The 21,585-nt window shown below is 37.7% G+C and overlaps 1 protein-coding gene across 11 annotated transcripts in view; it reads left to right on the forward strand.

Moving 5' to 3' along the window:
- Positions 1–21,585, forward strand: part of ncor2 (nuclear receptor corepressor 2) — a 501,645-nt gene that overhangs the window by 385,107 nt on the left and 94,953 nt on the right. For 9 of the 11 annotated variants that reach the window (XM_041202119.1, XM_041202114.1, XM_041202109.1 and 6 more), the window contains 3 exons: positions 16,504–16,748; positions 18,620–18,977; positions 20,986–21,195. In XM_041202119.1, coding sequence (XP_041058053.1) covers positions 16,504–16,748; positions 18,620–18,977; positions 20,986–21,195 — 813 coding nt within the window. The remainder of the gene's footprint in view (positions 1–16,503; positions 16,749–18,619; positions 18,978–20,985; positions 21,196–21,585) is intronic. The other 2 variants (XM_041202112.1, XM_041202111.1) reach the window with 2 other exon arrangements.

Here is a 21,585-nt window from a genome sequence, read left to right on the forward strand (position 1 = left end):
CACTGAGATACTCTGGTATGAACACTGAGATACTCTGGTATGAACACTGTGATACTCTGGTATGAACACTGAGATACTCTGGTATGAACACTGAGATACTCTGGTATGAACACTGAGATACTCTGGTATTAACACTGAGATACTCTGGTATTAACATTGAGATACTCTGGTATTAATATGAGATACTTTGGTATTAAGGCTGAGATATTCTGGTATTAACTCTGGGATACTCTGGTATTAACAAGAGATACTCTGATATTAACACTGAGAAACTCTGGTATTAACACTGAGATACTCTGGTGTTAACACTGAGATACTCTGGTATTAACACTGAGATGCTCTGGTATTAACTCTGATATACTTTGGTATTAACGCTGAGATACTCTGGCATTACCACTGAGATACTCTGGCATTAACTCTGAGATACTCTGGTATTAACATGAGATACTTTGGTATTAAGGCTGAGATACTCTGGTTTTAACTCTGAGATACTCTAGTATTAACTCTGAGATACTCTAGTATTAACTCTGAGATACCCTGTTATTAACTCTGAGATACTCTGGTATTAATGCTGAGATACTCTGGTATTAATATGAGCTACTTTGGTATTAATGCTGAAATACTCTGGTATTAAGAAGAGATACTCTGATATTAACTCTGAGATACTCTGGAATTAACTCTGATTTACTCTGGTATTAACTCTGATATACTCTGGTATTAACAAGAGATACTCTGGTATTAACAAGGAGATACTCTGGTATTAACAAGAGATACACTGATATTAACACTGCGATACTCTGGTATTAACTCTGATATACTCTGGTATTAACTCTGATATACTCTGGTATTAACGCTGAGATAATCTGGTATTAATATGAGATACTTTGGTATTAAGGTTGCGATACTTTGGTATTAAGTCTGATATACTCTGGTATTAAGGCTGAGATAATATGGTATTAACTCTGAGATACTCTGATATTAACACTGAGATACTCTGATATTAACACTGAGATACTCTGTTATTAACAAGAGCTACTCTGGGATTAACTCTGAGATACTCTGGTATTAACTCTGAGATACTCTGATATTAACTCTGAGATACTCTGGTATTAACACTGAGATACTCTGGTATTAATATGAGGTACTTTGGTATTAAGGCTGAGATACTCTGGTATTAACTCTGAGATACTCTGGTATTAACTCTGAGATACTCTGGTATTAACACTGAGATACTCTGATATTAACTCTGAGATACTCTGGTAATAATATGAGGTACTTTGGTATTAAGGCTGAGTTACTCTGGTATTAACTCTGAGATACTCTAGTATTAACGCTGAGATATTTGGTATTAACACTGAGATACTCTGGTATTAACTCTGAGATACCCTGGTATTAACTCTGAGATACTCTGGTATTAACGCTGAGATACTCTGGTATTAATATGAGGTACTTTGGTATTAAGGCTGAGTTACTCTGGTATTAACTCTGAGATACTCTAGTATTAACGCTGAGATATTTGGTATTAACGCTGAGATACTCTGGTATTAATATGAGCTACTTTGGTATTAAGGCTGAAATACTCTGGTATTAACTCTGAGATACCCTGGTATTAATGCTGAGATACATTGGTATTAATGCTGAGATACATTGGTATTAAGGCTGAGATACTCTGGTATTAACACTGAGATACTCTGGTATTTATGAGATAGGTTGGTACTAAGGCTGAGATACTCTGGTATTAACAATGAGATAGTCTGGTATTAATATGAGATACTCTGGTATTAATATGAGATACTCTGGTATTAACAAGAGATACTCTGGCATTAATAGGAGCTAATCTGGTATTAACTCTGAGATACTCTGGTATTAACTCTGAGATACTCTGGTATTAACTCTGAGATACTCTGGTATTAATATGAGGTACTCTGGTATTAACTCTGAGATACTCTGGAATTAACGCTGAGATACTCTGGTATTAATATGAGCTACTTTGGTATTAAGGCTGAGATGCTCTGGTAATAACTTTGAGATACTCTGGTATTAATGCTGAGATACGTTGGTACTAATTGCTGAGATACTCTGGTATTAATATGAGATACTCTGCTATTAACAAGAGATACTGTGGTATTAACACTAAGATGCTCTGATATTAACACTGAGATACTCTGATATTAACACTGAGATACTCTGTTATTAAAAAGAGCTACTCTGGGATTAACTCTGAGATTCTCTGGTATTAACTCTGAGATACTCTGGTATTAACTCTGAGATACTCTGGTATTAACTCTGAGATACACTGGTATTGATATGAGATACTTTGGTATTGAGGCTGAGATACTCTGGTATTAATATGAGATACTTTGGTATTATGGCTGAGATACTCTGGTATTAACTCTGAGATACTCTGATATTAACTCTGAGATACTCTGGTATTAACACTGAGATACTCTGGTATTAATATGAGGTACTTTGGTATTAAGGCTGAGATACTCTGGTATTAACTCTGAGATATTCTGGTATTAACTCTGAGATACTCTGGTATTAACACTGAGATACTCTGATATTAACTCTGAGATACTCTGGTATTAACGCTGAGATACTCTGGTATTAATATGAGGTACTTTGGTATTAAGGCTGAGTTACTCTGGTATTAACTCTGAGATACTCTAGTATTAACGCTGAGATATTTGGTATTAACACTGAGATACTCTGGTATTAACTCTGAGATACCCTGGTATTAACTCTGAGATACTCTGGTATTAACGCTGAGATACTCTGGTATTAATATGAGCTACTTTGGTATTAACGCTGAAATACTCTGGTATTAACTCTGAGATACCCTGGTATTAATGCTGAGATACATTGGTATTAAGGCTGAGATACTCTGGTATTAACACTGAGATACTCTGGTATTTATGAGATAGGTTGGTACTAAGGCTGAGATAGTCTGGCATTAACAATGAGATACTCTGGTATTAATATGAGATACTCTGGTATTAATATGAGATATTCTGGTATTAACAAGAGATACTCTGGCATTAATAGGAGCTAATCTGGTATTAACTCTGAGATACTCTGGTATTAACTCTGAGATACTCTGGTATTAACTCTGAGATACTCTGGTATTAATATGAGGTACTCTGGTATTAACTCTGAGATACTCTGGAATTAACGCTGAGATACTCTGGTATTAATATGAGCTACTTTGGTATTAAGGCTGAGATGCTCGGGTAATAACTTTGAGATACTCTGGTATTAATGCTGAGATACGTTGATACTAATTGCTGAGATACTCTGGTATTAATATGAGATACTCTGCTTTTAACAAGAGATACTGTGGTATTAACACTAAGATGCTCTGATATTAACACTGAGATACTCTGGTATTAACAAGAGGTACTCTGGGATTAAGTCTGAGATACTCTGGTATTAACTCTGAGATACTCTGGTATTAACTCTGAGATACTCTGGTATTAATATGAGGTACTTTGGTATTAAGGCTGAGATACTCTGGTATTAACTCTGAGATACCCTGGTATTAACTCTGAGATACTCTGGTATTAACGCTGAGATACTCTGGTATTAATATGAGCTACTTTGGTATTAACGCTGAAATACTCTGGTATTAACTCTGAAATACTCTGGTATTAACACTGAGATACCCTGGTATTAATGCTGAGATACATTGGTATTAATGCTGAGATACATTGGTATTAAGGCTGAGATACTCTGGTATTAACACTGAGATACTCTGGTATTTATATGAGATAGGTTGGTACTAAGGCTGAGATACTCTGGTATTAACAATGAGATAGTCTGGTATTAATATGAGATACTCTGGTATTAATATGAGATACTCTGGTATTAACAAGAGATACTCTGGCATTAATAGGAGCTAATCTGGTATTAACTCTGAGATACTCTGGTATTAACTCTGAGATACTCTGATATTAACTCTGAGATACTCTGGTATTAACACTGAGATACTCTGGTATTAATATGAGATACTTTGGTATTGAGGCTGAGGTACTCTGGTATTAATATGAGATACTTTGGTATTAAGGCTGAGATACTCTGGTATTTACTCTGGTATTAACAAGAGATACTCTGGTATTAACACTGAGATACTCTGGTATGAACACTGAGATACTCTGGTATGAACACTGAGATACTCTGGTATGAACACTGAGATACTCTGGTATGAACACTGAGATACTCTGGTATGAACACTGAGATACTCTGGTATGAACACTGAGATACTCTGGTATGAACACTGAGATACTCTGGTATGAACACTGAGATACTCTGGTATGAACACTGAGATACTCTGATATTAACACTGAGATACTCTGGTATTAACACTGAGATACTCTGGGATTAATATGAGATACTCTGGGAATAATATGAGATACTCTGGGATTAATATGAGATACTCAGGGATTAACACTGAGATACTCAGGGATTAACACTGAGATACTCAGGGATTAACACTGAGATACTCAGGGATTAACACTGAGATACTCAGGGATTAACACTGAGATACTCTGGTATTAACTCTGAGATACTCTGGTATTAACTCTGAGATACTCTGGTATTAACTCTGAGATACTCTGGTATTAACTCTGAGATACTCTGGTATTAATTCTGAGATGCTCTGGTATTAACTCTGATATACTTTGGTATTAACGCTGAGATACTCTGGTATTGATATGAGATACTTTGGTATTAATATGAGATACTTTGGTATTGAGGCTGAGATACTCTGGTATTAATATGAGATACTTTGGTATTAAGGCTGAGATACTCTGGTATTTACTCTGGTATTAACAAGAGTTACTCTGGTATTAACACTGAGATACTCTGGTATGAACACTGAGATACTCTGGTATGAACACTGTGATACTCTGGTATGAACACTGAGATACTCTGGTATGAACACTGAGATACTCTGGTATTAACACTGAGATACTCTGGTATTAACATTGAGATACTCTGGTATTAATATGAGATACTTTGGTATTAAGGCTGAGATATTCTGGTATTAACTCTGGGATACTCTGGTATTAACAAGAGATACTCTGATATTAACACTGAGAAACTCTGGTATTAACACTGAGATACTCTGGTGTTAACACTGAGATACTCTGGTATTAACACTGAGATGCTCTGGTATTAACTCTGATATACTTTGGTATTAACGCTGAGATACTCTGGTATTACCACTGAGATACTCTGGCATTAACTCTGAGATACTCTGGTATTAACATGAGATACTTTGGTATTAAGGCTGAGATACTCTGGTTTTAACTCTGAGATACTCTAGTATTAACTCTGAGATACTCTAGTATTAACTCTGAGATACCCTGTTATTAACTCTGAGATACTCTGGTATTAATGCTGAGATACTCTGGTATTAATATGAGCTACTTTGGTATTAATGCTGAAGTACTCTGGTATTAAGAAGAGATACTCTGATATTAACTCTGAGATACTCTGGAATTTACTCTGATTTACTCTGGTATTAACTCTGATATACTCTGGTATTAACAAGAGATACTCTGGTATTAACAAGGAGATACTCTGGTATTAACAAGAGATACACTGATATTAACACTGCGATACTCTGGTATTAACTCTGATATACTCTGGTATTAACGCTGAGATAATCTGGTATTAATATGAGATACTTTGGTATTAAGGTTGAGATACTTTGGTATTAAGTCTGATATACTCTGGTATTAAGGCTGAGATAATATGGTATTAACTCTGAGATACTCTGATATTAACACTGAGATACTCTGATATTAACACTGAGATACTCTTATTAACAAGAGCTACTCTGGGATTAACTCTGAGATACTCTGGTATTAACTCTGAGATACTCTGGTATTAACTCTGAGATACTCTGGTATTAACTCTGAGATACACTGGTATTGATATGAGATACTTTGGTATTGAGGCTGAGATACTCTGGTATTAATATGAGATACTTTGGTATTATGGCTGAGATACTCTGGTATTAACTCTGAGATACTCTGGTATTAACTCTGAGATACTCTGGTATTAACACTGAGATACTCTGATATTAACTCTGAGATACTCTGGTATTAATGCTGAGATACTCTGGTAATAATATGAGGTACTTTGGTATTAAGGCTGAGTTACTCTGGTATTAACTCTGAGATACTCTAGTATTAACGCTGAGATATTTGGTATTAACACTGAGATACTCTGGTATTAACGCTGAGATACCCTGGTATTAACTCTGAGATACTCTGGTATTAACGCTGAGATACTCTGGTATTAATATGAGCTACTTTGGTATTAAGGCTGAAATACTCTGGTATTAACTCTGAGATACCCTGGTATTAATGCTGAGATACATTGGTATTAATGCTGAGATACATTGGTATTAAGGCTGAGATACTCTGGTATTAACACTGAGATAATCTGGTATTAATATGAGATACTTTGGTATTAAGGTTGAGATACTTTGGTATTAAGTCTGATATACTCTGGTATTAAGGCTGAGATAATATGGTATTAACTCTGAGATACTCTGATATTAACACTGAGATACTCTGATATTAACACTGAGATACTCTGTTATTAACAAGAGCTACTCTGGGATTAACTCTGAGATACTTTGGTATTAACTCTGAGATACTCTGGTATTAACTCTGAGATACTCTGGTATTAACTCTGAGATACACTGGTATTGATATGAGATACTTTGGTATTGAGGCTGAGATACTCTGGTATTAATATGAGATACTTTGGTATTATGGCTGAGATACTCTGGTATTAACTCTGAGATACTCTGGTATTAACTCTGAGATACTCTGGTATTAACACTGAGATACTCTGATATTAACTCTGAGATACTCTGGTATTAATGCTGAGATACTCTGGTAATAATATGAGGTACTTTGGTATTAAGGCTGAGTTACTCTGGTATTAACTCTGAGATACTCTAGTATTAACGCTGAGATATTTGGTATTAACACTGAGATACTCTGGTATTAACTCTGAGATACCCTGGTATTAACTCTGAGATACTCTGGTATTAACGCTGAGATACTCTGGTATTAATATGAGCTACTTTGGTATTAAGGCTGAAATACTCTGGTATTAACTCTGAGATACCCTGGTATTAATGCTGAGATACATTGGTATTAATGCTGAGATACATTGGTATTAAGGCTGAGATACTCTGGTATTAACACTGAGATACTCTGGTATTTATGAGATAGGTTGGTACTAAGGCTGAGATACTCTGGTATTAACAATGAGATAGTCTGGTATTAATATGAGATACTCTGGTATTAATATGAGATACTCTGGTATTAACAAGAGATACTCTGGCATTAATAGGAGCTAATCTGGTATTAACTCTGAGATACTCTGGTATTAACTCTGAGATACTCTGGTATTAACTCTGAGATACTCTGGTATTAATATGAGGTACTCTGGTATTAACTCTGAGATACTCTGGAATTAACGCTGAGATACTCTGGTATTAATATGAGCTACTTTGGTATTAAGGCTGAGATGCTCTGGTAATAACTTTGAGATACTCTGGTATTAATGCTGAGATACGTTGGTACTAATTGCTGAGATACTCTGGTATTAATATGAGATACTCTGCTATTAACAAGAGATACTGTGGTATTAACACTAAGATGCTCTGATATTAACACTGAGATACTCTGATATTAACACTGAGATACTCTGTTATTAAAAAGAGCTACTCTGGGATTAACTCTGAGATACTCTGGTATTAACTCTGAGATACTCTGGTATTAACTCTGAGATACTCTGGTATTAACTCTGAGATACACTGGTATTGATATGAGATACTTTGGTATTGAGGCTGAGATACTCTGGTATTAATATGAGATACTTTGGTATTATGGCTGAGATACTCTGGTATTAACTCTGAGATACTCTGATATTAACTCTGAGATACTCTGGTATTAACACTGAGATACTCTGGTATTAATATGAGGTACTTTGGTATTAAGGCTGAGATACTCTGGTATTAACTCTGAGATACTCTGATATTAACACTGAGATACTCTGATATTAACACTGAGATACTCTGTTATTAACAAGAGCTACTCTGGGATTAACTCTGAGATACTCTGGTATTAACTCTGAGATACTCTGGTATTAACTCTGAGATACTCTGGTATTAACTCTGAGATACACTGGTATTGATATGAGATACTTTGGTATTGAGGCTGAGATACTCTGGTATTAATATGAGATACTTTGGTATTATGGCTGAGATACTCTGGTATTAACTCTGAGATACTCTGATATTAACTCTGAGATACTCTGGTATTAACACTGAGATACTCTGGTATTAATATGAGGTACTTTGGTATTAAGGCTGAGATACTCTGGTATTAACTCTGAGATACTCTGGTATTAACTCTGAGATACTCTGGTATTAACACTGAGATACTCTGATATTAACTCTGAGATACTCTGGTATTAACGCTGAGATACTCTGGTAATAATATGAGGTACTTTGGTATTAAGGCTGAGTTACTCTGGTATTAACTCTGAGATACTCTAGTATTAACGCTGAGATATTTGGTATTAACACTGAGATACTCTGGTATTAACTCTGAGATACCCTGGTATTAACTCTGAGATACTCTGGTATTAACGCTGAGATACTCTGGTATTAATATGAGCTACTTTGGTATTAAGGCTGAAATACTCTGGTATTAACTCTGAGATACCCTGGTATTAATGCTGAGATACATTGGTATTAATGCTGAGATACATTGGTATTAAGGCTGAGATACTCTGGTATTAACACTGAGATACTCTGGTATTTATGAGATAGGTTGGTACTAAGGCTGAGATACTCTGGTATTAACAATGAGATAGTCTGGTATTAATATGAGATACTCTGGTATTAATATGAGATACTCTGGTATTAACAAGAGATACTCTGGCATTAATAGGAGCTAATCTGGTATTAATTCTCAGATGCTCTGGTATTAACTCTGATATACTTTGGTATTAACGCTGAGATACTCTGGTATTGATATGAGATACTTTGGTATTAACGCTGAGATACTCTGGTATTAATATGAGATACTTTGGTATTAACACTGAGATACGCTGGTATTAACTCTGAGATACTCTAGTATTAACTCTGAGATACTCCAGTATTAACTCTGAGATACCCTGGTATTAACTCTGAGATACTCTGGTATTAACGCTGAGATACTCTGGTATTAATATGAGATACTCTGGGATTAACACTGAGATACTCAGGGATTAACACTGATATAATCTGGTATTAACTCTGAGATACTCTGGTATTAACTCTGAGATACTCTGGTATTAACTCTGAGATACTCTGGTATTAACGCTGAGATACATTGGTATTAATATGAGATAGGTTGGTATTAAGGCTGAGATACTCTGGTATTAACAATGAGATTCTCTGGTATTAATATGAGATACTCTGGGATTAACACTGAGATACTCTGGGATTAACACTGAGATACTCTGGGATTAACACTGAGATACTCTGGTATTAAAACTGAGATACTCTGGTATTAATTCTGAGATACTCTGGTATTAATTCTGAGATGCTCTGGTATTAACTCTGATATACTTTGGTATTAACGCTGAGATACTCTGGTATTAATATGAGATACTTTGGTATTGAGGCTGAGATACTCTGGTATTAATATGAGATACTTTGGTATTAAGGCTGAGATACTCTGGTATTAAGTCTGGGATACTCTGGTATTAACAAGAGATAGTCTGATATTAACACTGAGAAACTCTGGTATTAACACTGAGAAACTCTGGTATTAACACTGAGTTACTCTGGTATTAACACTGATATACTCTGGTATTAACACTGAGATGCTCTGGTATTAACTCTGATATACTTTGGTATTAACGCTGAGATACTCTGGTATTGATATGAGATACTTTGGTATTAACGCTGAGGTACTCTGGTATTAATATGAGATACTTTGGTATTGAGGCTGAGATACTCTGGTATGAATATGAGATACTTTGGTATTAAGGCTGAGATACTCTGGTATTAACTCTGGGATACTCTGGTATTAACAAGAGATACTCTGGTATTAACAAGAAATACTCTGGTATTAACACTGAGATACTCTGGTATGAACACTGAGATACTCTGGTATTAACGCTGAGATACTCTGGTATTAACACTGAGATACTCTGGCATTAACTCTGAGATACTCTGGTATTAACATGAGATACTTTGGTATTAAGGCTGAGATGCTCTGGTTTTAACTCTGAGATACTCTAGTATTAACTCTGAGATACTCTAGTATTAACTCTGAGATACCCTGTTATTAACTCTGAGATACTCTGGTATTAATGCTGAGATACTCTGGTATTAATATGAGCTACTTTGGTATTAATGCTGAAATACTCTGGTATTAAGAAGAGATACTCTGATATTAACTCTGAGATACTCTGGAATTAACTCTGATATACTCTGGTATTAACTCTGATATACTCTGGTATTAACAAGAGATACTCTGGTATTAACAAGGAGATACTCTGGTATTAACAAGAGATACACTGATATTAACACTGCGATACTCTGGTATTAACTCTGATATACTCTGGTATTAACGCTGAGATACTCTGGTATTAATATGAGATACTTTGGTATTAAGGTTGAGATACTTTGGTATTAAGTCTGATATACTCTGGTATTAAGGCTGAGATAATATGGTATTAAGTCTGAGATGCTCTGATATTAACACTGAGATACTCTGATATTAACACTGAGATACTCTGTTATTAACAAGAGCTACTCTGGGATTAACTCTGAGATACTCTGGTATTAACTCTGAGATACTCTGGTATTAACTCTGAGATACTCTGGTATTAACTCTGAGATACACTGGTATTGATATGAGATACTTTGGTATTGAGGCTGAGATACTCTGGTATTAATATGAGATACTTTGGTATTATGGCTGAGATACTCTGGTATTAACTCTGAGATACTCTGATATTAACTCTGAGATACTCTGGTATTAACACTGAGATACTCTGGTATTAATATGAGGTACTTTGGTATTAAGGCTGAGATACTCTGGTATTAACTCTGAGATACTCTGTTATTAACTCTGAGATACTCTGGTATTAACTCTGAGATACTCTGGTATTAACACTGAGATACTCTGATATTAACTCTGAGATACTCTGGTATTAACGCTGAGATACTCTGGTATTAATATGAGGTACTTTGGTATTAAGGCTGAGATACTCTGGTATTAACTCTGAGATACTCTAGTATTAACGCTGAGATATTTGGTATTAACGCTGAGATACTCTGGTATTAACTCTGAGATACCCTGGTATTAACTCTGAGATACTCTGGTATTAACGCTGAGATACTCTGGTATTAATATGAGCTACTTTGGTATTAACGCTGAAATACTCTGGTATTAACACTGAGATACCCTGGTATTAATGCTGAGATACATTGGTATTAATGCTGAGATACATTGGTATTAAGGCTGAGATACTCTGGTATTAACACTGAGATACTCTGGTATTTATATGAGATAGGTTGGTACTAAGGCTGAGATACTCTGGTATTAACAATGAGATAGTCTGGTATTAATATGAGATACTCTGGGATTAACACTGAGATACTCTGGTATTAACTCTAAGATACTCTAGTATTAATATGAGATACTCTGGGATTAACACTGAGATACTCTGGTATTAACTCTGAGATACTCTGGTATTAACAAGAGATACTCTGGCATTAATAGGAGCTAATCTGGTATTAACTCTGAGATACTCTGGTATTAACTCTGAGATACTCTGATATTAACTCTGAGATACTCTGGTATTAACACTGAGATACTCTGGTATTAATATGAGGTACTTTGGTATTAAGGCTGAGATACTCTGGTATTAACTCTGAGATACTCTGGTATTAACTCTGAGATACTCTGGTATTAACACTGAGATACTCTGATATTAACTCTGAGATACTCTGGTATTAACGCTGAGATACTCTGGTATTAATATGAGGTACTTTGGTATTAAGGCTGAGATACTCTAGTATTAACTCTGAGATACTCTAGTATTAACGCTGAGATATTTGGTATTAATGCTGAGATACTCTGGTATTAACTCTGAGATACCCTGGTATTAACTCTGAGATACTCTGGTATTAATGCTGAGATACTCTGGTATTAATATGAGCTACTTTGGTATTAACGCTGAAATACTCTGGTATTAACTCTGAGATACCCTGGTATTAATGCTGAGATACATTGGTATTAAGGCTGAGATACTCTGGTATTAATATGAGATACTCTGGTATTAATATGAGATACTCTGGTATTAACAAGAGATACTCTGGCATTAATAGGAGCTAATCTGGTATTAACTCTGAGATATTCTGGTATTAACTCTGAGATACTCTGATATTAACTCTGAGATACTCTGGTATTAATACTGAGATACTCTGGTATTAATATGAGATACTTTGGTATTGAGGCAGAGGTACTCTGGTATTAATATGAGATACTTTGGTATTAAGGCTGAGATACTCTGGTATTTACTCTGGTATTAACAAGAGATACTCTGGTATTAACACTGAGATACTCTGGTAGGAACACTGAGATACTCTGGTATGAACACTGAGATACTCTGGTATGAACACTGAGATACTCTGGTATGAACACTGAGATACTCTGGTATGAACACTGAGATACTCTGGTATGAACACTGAGATACTCTGGTATGAACACTGAGATACTCTGGTATGAACACTGAGATACTCTGGTATTAACACTGAGATACTCTGGTATTAACACTGAGATACTCTGGGATTAACACTGAGATACTCTGGGATTAACACTGAGATACTCTGGGATTAATATGAGATACTCAGGGATTAATACTGAGATACTCAGGGATTAACAGTGAGATACTCTGGTATTAACTCTGAGATACTCTGGTATTAACTCTGAGATACTCTGGTATTAACTCTGAGATACTCTGGTATTAACTCTGAGATACTCTGGTATTAATTCTGAGATGCTCTGGTATTAACTCTGATATACTTTGGTATTAACGCTGAGATACTCTGGTATTGATATGAGATACTTTGGTATTAACGCTGAGATACTCTGGTATTAATATGAGATACTTTGGTGTTGAGGCTGAGATACTCTGGTATTAATATGAGATACTTTGGTATTAAGGCTGAGATACTCTGGTATTTACTCTGGTATTAACAAGAGATACTCTGGTATGAACACTGAGATACTCTGGTATGAACACTGAGATACTCTGGTATGAACACTGAGATACTCTGGTATGAACACTGAGATACTCTGGTATGAACACTGAGATACTCTGGTATGAACACTGAGATACTCTGATATTAACACTGAGATACTCTGGTATTAACATTGAGATACTCTGGGATTAATATGAGATACTCAGGGATTAACACTGAGATACTCAGGGATTAACAGTGAGATACTCAGGGATTAACAGTGAGATACTCTGGTATTAACTCTGAGATACTCTGGTATTAACTCTGAGATACTCTGGTATTAACTCTGAGATACTCTGGTATTAATTCTCAGATGCTCTGGTATTAACTCTGATATACTTTGGTATTAACGCTGAGATACTCTGGTATTGATATGAGATACTTTGGTATTAACGCTGAGATACTCTGGTATTAATATGAGATACTTTGGTATTAAGGCTGAGATACTCTGTTATTAACAAGAGATACTCTGATATTAACAAGAGATACTCTGATATTAACACTGAGATACTCTGGTATTAACACTGAGATACTCTGGTATTAACAAGAGATACGCTGGTATTAACTCTGAGATACTCTGGTATTAACATGAGATACTTTGGTATTAAGGCTGAGATACTCTGGTATTAACTCTGAGATACCCTGGTATTAACTCTGAGATACCCTGGTATTAATGCTGAGATACATTGGTATTAAGGCTGAGATACTCTGGTAGTAACACTGAGACACTCTGGTACTTATATGAGATAGGTTGGTATTAAGGCTGAAATACTCTGGTATTAATATGAGATACTCTAGTATTAATATGAGATACTCTGGTATTAACAAGAGATACTCTGGTATTAAGGCTGAGATACTTTGGTAATAAGGCTGAGATACTCTGGTATTAAGGCTGAGATAATATGGTATTAACTCTGAGATGCTCTGGTATTAACAAGAGATACTCTGATATTAACAAGAGATACTCTGATATTAACACTGAGATATTCTGGTATTAACTCTTAATACTCTGGTATTAATATGAGATACTTTGGTGTTAAGGCTGAAACACTCTGGTATTAACTCTGATATACTCTGGTATTAACTCTGAGATACTCAGGGATTAACACTGAGATACTCTGGTATTAACATGAGATACTTTGGTATTAAGGCTGAGATACTCTGATATTAACTCTGAGATACCCTGGTATTAACGCTGAGATACTCTGGTATTAATATGAGCTACTTTGGTATTAACTCTGAGATACCCTGGTATTAATGCTGAGATACATTGGTATTAAGGCTGAGATACTCTGGTATTAATATGAGATACTCTAGTATTAATATGAGATACTCTGGTATTAACAAGAGATACTCTGGTATTAACGCTGAGATACTCTGGTATTAACAAGAGATACTCTGGTATTAACAAGAGATACTCTGGTATTAACACTGAGATACTCTGGTATTAACACTGAGATATTCTGGTATTAACAAGAGCTACTCTGGTATTAACTCTGAGATATTCTGGTATTAATATGAGATACTTTGGTATTAAGGCTGAGACACTGGTATTAACTCTGAGATACTCTGGTATTAACGCTGAGATACTCTGGTATTAATATGAGATACTTTGGTATTAAGGCTGAGATACTTTGGTAATAAGGCTGAGATACTCTGGTATTAAGGCTGAGATAATATGGTATTAATATGAGATACTTTGGTATTAAGGCTGAGACACTCTGGTATTAACTCTGATATACTCTGGTATTAACGCTGAGATACTCTGGTATTAATATGAGATACTTTGGTATTAAGGCTGAGATACTTTGGTAATAAGGCTGAGATACTCTGGTATTAAGGCTGAGATAATAAGGTATTAACTCTGAGATACTCTGGTATTAGTACGAGATACTGTGGTATTAACAAGAGATACTCTGATATTAACACTGAGATACTCTGGTATTAACACTGAGATATTCTGGTATTAACAAGAGCTACTCTGGTATTAACTCTGAGATACTCTGGTATTAACTCTGAGATGCTCTGGTATTAACTCTGATATACTCTGGTATTAATATGAGATACTTTGGTATTAAGGCTGAGACACTCTGGTATTAACTCTGAGATACTCTGGTATTAACGCTGAGATATTCTGGTATTAACTCTTAATACTCTGGTATTAATATGAGATACTTTGGTATTGAGGCTGAGACACTCTGGTATTAACACTGAGATATTCTGGTATTAACTCTTAATACTCTGGTATTAACTCTGAGATACTCTGGTATTAACGCTGGGATACTCTGGTATTAATGTAAGATACTTTCGTATTAACGTTGAGATACTCTGGTATTAACGTTGAGATACTTTGGTATTAAGGCTGAGATACTCTGGTATTAACTCGAGATACTTGGGTATTAAGGCTGAGATACTCTGATTTTAAATCTGAGATACTCTGGTATTAACTCTGATATACTCTGGTATTAATATGAGATACTCTGGTATTAATATGAGATACTTTGGTATTAAGGCTGAGATACTCTGGTATTAACTCTGAGATACTCTGGTGTTAACTCTGAGATACTCTGGTATTAATATGAGGTACTCTGGTATTAATATGAGGTACTCTGGTATTAACTCTGAGATACTCTGGAATTAACACTGAGATACTCTGGTATTAATATGAGCTACTTTGGTATTAAGGCTGAGATGCTCTGGTAATAACTTTGAGATACTCTGGTATTAATGCTGAGATATGTTGGTACTAATGGCTGAGATACTCTGGTATTAATATGAGATACTCTGCTATTAACAAGAGATACTGTGGTATTAACACTGAGATGCTCTGATATTAACACTGAGATACTCTGGTATTAACAAGAGCTACTCTGGGATTAACTCTGAGATACTCTGGGATTAACTCTGAGATACTCTGGTATTAACTCTGAGATACTCTGGTATTAACTCTGAGATACTCTGGTATTAACTCTGAGATACTCTGGTATTGATATGAGATACTTTGGTATTAACGCTGAGATACTCTGGTATTAATATGAGATACTTTGGTATTGAGGCTGAGATACTCTGGTAATAATATGAGATACTCTGGTATTAAAGCTGATATACTCTGGTATTACCACAAGATTATCTGATGTTAGCTGTGCTTTATTTTCAAACTGTTGTTTCAGGATTGCCTCGATCACAAGCTGAGGGCCATGATGAATGTCTCAGGAGAGAAGCTAAGCAGATTAAGAGGGAGAGCACGCCACCAAGAGGCACATGTGAGGGATTGAAGGCAAGGAGTCGAGAGAACCTGATCCCAACTGTCAAAGAAGCAGGACGCTCAATCCACGAAATCCCTGGGCAGGAATCCCGCAGAACACCAGAAACCTCCACACTATCCAAATCTGGCAATGATGGCCCCATCCTACAGGTAGGGAGGGTTCCTGCTTATTCTGCCCAGTCAGTGGGTATAGCTCTAAACACCTGGGCCGCTCTCTGGGCAGGAACTCAATTACTGAATCCAACATTGGGTTCTGCATGGAAGCTGTCTTTCTTCAGAAGTTAGAGAGAATTTCCTCTCCAAAGAGATTGAACAATCAGACCATTTCCCATTGATTTAGTTGCCCTTAGCAGATCCATAACTGAGCTCAGTTGGCAGTCACATGAAGGACAGAAGGTTTGAGGGGCAGCAGAGATACTGAGTTTGGGATCTGGGTGTGTTCCTGAGCAAAGCAGAGAATCTTCACCCAAGGAAGGAGGAATCACTCATTTGAGATATAGTCCATACCCTCAACAGATGGATACAAGATTCATCAACAACTTGTGTATTTATTCTTTCATGGGATCTGGGCTTCACTGGCTGGGCCAGCATTTATTGCCCATCCCTAGTTGCCCTTGAGAAGGTGGTGGTGAGCTGCCTTCTTGAATCGCAGGGTGAGGTTTCAACCAGTAATTTAAAAAAAAATTTAAAACTTTTAACACTTATATTTAACATGTCCCTGCTCATGTGACAGAGTCATGTGAGGGGACATGTTTCAGTATTTTTAATATGTTTGTTTTTATTGTTAAAAATCCTCAACTTCCTGAGGCAGCTCTGTGCCTCGGAGCTTTTAATGTGTGTGCACCCCTGCACACTCCTCCCACCCCCACCCCAGCAGCACTGAGCGCTGGCAGTTAATTGGCCAGCCAGTGTGAAATCCGTGTCGGGGCCTGATCGCAGGCGGCTGTCAGCCTCGTGACTGCTCCAGGGCCCGCCCGCCTTGCCCACCCAACGAGGGCCAAATTCTGCCCGTATTTCCAAGTCAGGATGATGAGTGGCTCGGAGGGGAACTTCCAGGTGATGGTGTTCGAACGTGTCTGCTGCCCTTGTCCTTCTAGTTGGTCGAGGCCGCAGGTTTGGAAGGTGCTGTCAGAGGAGTATTGGTGAATTCCTGCAGTGCATCTTGTAGATGGTACACACTGCTGCTACTGTGCATCGATGGTGGAGGGAGTGACTCTTTGTGGATGTGGTGCCAATCAAGCGGGCTGCTTTGTCCTGTTTGGTGTCAAGTTTCTTGAGTGGTGTTCATCCAGGCAAGTGAAGAGTATTCCATCACACTCCTGACTTATGCGTTGTAGATGGTGGACAGGCTTTGGGGTATCCGGAGGTGAGTTACTTGCCTCTGACCTGCTCTTGTTGCCACAGTATTTATATGGCTAGTCCAGTTCAGTTTCTGGTCAATGGTAACCCCCAGGATGTTGATAGTGGGGGATTCAGTGATGGCAATGCTATGGAACGTCAAGGGGAGTTGGTTGGATTCTCTCTTGTTGGAAAGTGTCATTGCCTGACACTTGTGCAGTGCAAATGTTGCTTGTTTTGATTCTGTGGGAAGAGAGGAAACCTGATTGGAGGAATTCAAACATGGAGTTCCTGGAAAGATGGGAATGGATTTGGGAGGTGACATAAGTTCAAGAAGTACTTTACCCCAACCCTTTATACAAACATATTGGTCCAGCAAGCTACTCCATTCAAGGGCAATTAAGGATGGGCAACAAATGCTGGACTTCTCATCAGCGCCCGCACCCCATGAAAAAATAAATAAAATACATATTTATATTACCAACTCCTAACCCTTGTGGTAAAATACCCAATCTTTCAGTAAGCCTCAGTGTGAAAACATTTCTTTCCAGGTCACACATGTTACCAATTCACCAGCCAATCACTCAGCTTCTTGTCAAAAACTCCCTTCCAATCCTTCCTGCTCCAGACAATAAGGCTGTCGTTTTTGAGACAATTATTTTGCTTTTTTTTTCCTTCCTCAGGGAACACCAGTAAAATGTGAGAGCAGCACATCTCCATCAACAGTCAAGAAACATGATGTACACTCGCTGATCAGCAGTCCAAGCAAAGCCTTTCACCCCAGGCACCAGTTGGATGTGATGTCTGAAGGTGGAAGAAGGTTGGACAGAATCCTGTACAACGAGAGCCCTAAAAGTCGCTCGAGCCCCCTCATTAGCAGCACAGGCTCCATTATACGAGGATCTCCAGTCATTATGCAGGAGCCTGCAAAACCTCAAATCAGCCCACATTCCTACCAGGCAACTCCTCTGCATTATAATGGGCCTTTACACAGAGGCTCTCCCGTATCAGTGAGGGAAGCAGTTTTCCGACAGCAGGAAGGTAAAAGCAATGGCATTGGTAACTGGTGAATAGAAACACAAGCATTTACAGAACAGGAGGTCACTGAACAACAGGGAAACCATAGACTGAAGTTCACAATTTTTTCTCCTGTGATTCAGTTTCTTCATTAACTGATCAGTTAATTTAATTCTGGTTGTATGTTACTGTTCACATCTCTGCTCTCTGTGATTATTAATCATTTCAATATGTTTTCAATACAGTTTGCATGTATTCACACTAGGAACAGGAGGAGGCCATTCAACCCCTCGAGCTTTCTTCACCGTGCTATGAGATCATGGCTGATCTGCACTGCAGTTCCATTTACAAAGCTTTCCTGCATATCCCTTAATACCCTTATTGAGCAACGATCTCTCAATCTCAATCTTGAAAATTTCAATTAACATTCAGCATCCACTTGCCTTTTTCTGTGGACAGAGTTCTAGATTTCCTTTTCTTTCTCTTCATTCATGGACATCACTGGCATTTATTCCCCGTGTGAGGTAGGTGTTGGTGATGATTCTGCTGTCACCATTTACACCTCCTCCAGGCCCATCTTTTGTTTCTTTACTTGTCCCATTACCACCTCCTTTTGCTTTGCACCAACATTCTTTTTGTTATTTAATCTCTCCTTCCCTCCATCCTATCTCAGACCTTCCCTTTAGTTTTATCCTCCCCTCCCCATTTCCCTACCTCTTTACTTTCTCATAACCTGTGACGTAGTGTCATTTAAGGCACAGAAGGAGACCATTCAGCCCATTGAGTCCATGGCAGCTCCCTGCAGAGCCACATAGTCAGTCCCATTCCCCCACTCCACCCCTGTAAGTTTATTTCCTTCAAGTGCCCATCATCTCTTGCCCAAAACCTTAAATTTGTGTCTCCTAGTCCTTGTCCCATCAGCCAATAGGAACAGCTTTTCTTTCTCTACCCTGTCCAAACCTGTCATAATCTTGTACATTCCTTCCAAATCTCCCCTCAGTCTCCTTTGCTCCAAGGAGAACAATCCCAGCTTCTCCAACCTAACTTTGTAACTGAAACCCCTCATCCCTAAAACCATTCTGGGAAATTACATCTCTAACCCCTTAGGCCAGAGGAGAGCTCATGGCCCAATGGTACCAGACACTGCCTGGAGACAGGAACTGGCTCTGGAGAGAGAATCTCAAAGACAGACAGAGGCCATGAGTGGGCTGGACACTGCGTTGAGGGATGGGGCAGACAGGTGATGAGAGAAACAGCAGCTTCACAGTGCAGAGACATGGCCAAACAGTCACTCATCAGGTCTGCTCGAATGATGGCAACTTTATGCCACTGCAGGAGCGCCTCAGTTTGACTTATTTTCCAAGATTTTAAATCAGCAGCAACAATGAATAATGGCTCCTACTGTGGTCCTGACAGCTGTGCACTAACCAGTTAACCAACCAGTTAATCACTGCACTAACATACCCCAGCTCTTACATTTGAAAATTTCATTCTGCCTCCCTGCACCCTTTAACAGGCCTCCCAACATGTTTCAGACAGTTAATTGAAGGTGTGTGGGTTGCTGCCTTCTCCCTGCCCAGCTACCCCTTTCAAAATAACAGCGCACTACACAAGATGGACGCTCCATATGGAAGTGCATCTGTACGTGACCTCATCCCCACGAGCAATTGAAAATCCAGTTGTTACTCCTGTTTCTATCTCCACAGATGCAGTCTGACCTGCTGAGTATTTCCAACATTTTAATTCAGATTTTCAGTATTCACAGGAATTTGCTTTTGTGTTCATGGATTTTTGAAGAGTAAATAAATTGGGGATTAAGGGAATAAGGTGGGTGAATGGAGTTAAGATACAGATCACCCATGAGCTAACTGAATGATGGAATAGGCTCAAGGGGCCAAATGGTCTTCTGCTGTTCCTATGGATAAGCAAATAACTGTCATTGTGTGAGGTTCCTTTGTTTCTTGGAGGCTGGTTTGGAGTGTTGATTTTTTGGTCGGTCTAATAGATCTCTCTTTACTCCAATTTCTTTGAGGTGAAGTAGTTACTCAGGAGCGAAAGGCCACTCCTACCCCCAGGGAAATGGTTTCTGCTAAATCACCACACAGAACAAACCCAGAGCACTTCTCCCACAACCCATACGATCAGCTCCTTGGAAGGATGAACGCAGCTGATTTATATCGTAGCTCCATTCCGCTGACCTTTGACCCTGCCGCTATAGCACGAGGGATTCCACTCGATGCAGGTACTGGGTTTTATTCTTCTCTCCCTCGAGGAGACTTTCAGGTGTTTCTGAAAGGATTCTAATAAAAGTTGATGGGCAAAATTGTTCGCAATGGCAAAGGGTTCAAATCCCAGGAGACACCAATTAACATTCAGGAATCTTTTTAAGGAAGATAGTTATAAATGAGAGAGAGAGGATATTCAGCAAATCTTATCTCTCTCACACAAAAAAAACCACTTCCCTCCAATTCTGCAACCAAATAGCTTCTGATTGGCTCCAGCGTTTTTATCTCTTTAATCAATTCCAAGTGGTAATTATTCCTGAATAAAATTCTTCCTGTCCTTTGTCCTAGAGATCACATGATTGATTCTGCATCATCTTGCTTAACTCTCAAGAGATGTTCCATGTTCC

This window comes from Carcharodon carcharias, chromosome 13 (assembly GCF_017639515.1).
Source record: "Carcharodon carcharias isolate sCarCar2 chromosome 13, sCarCar2.pri, whole genome shotgun sequence".
Classification (NCBI taxonomy): domain Eukaryota; kingdom Metazoa; phylum Chordata; class Chondrichthyes; order Lamniformes; family Lamnidae; genus Carcharodon; species Carcharodon carcharias.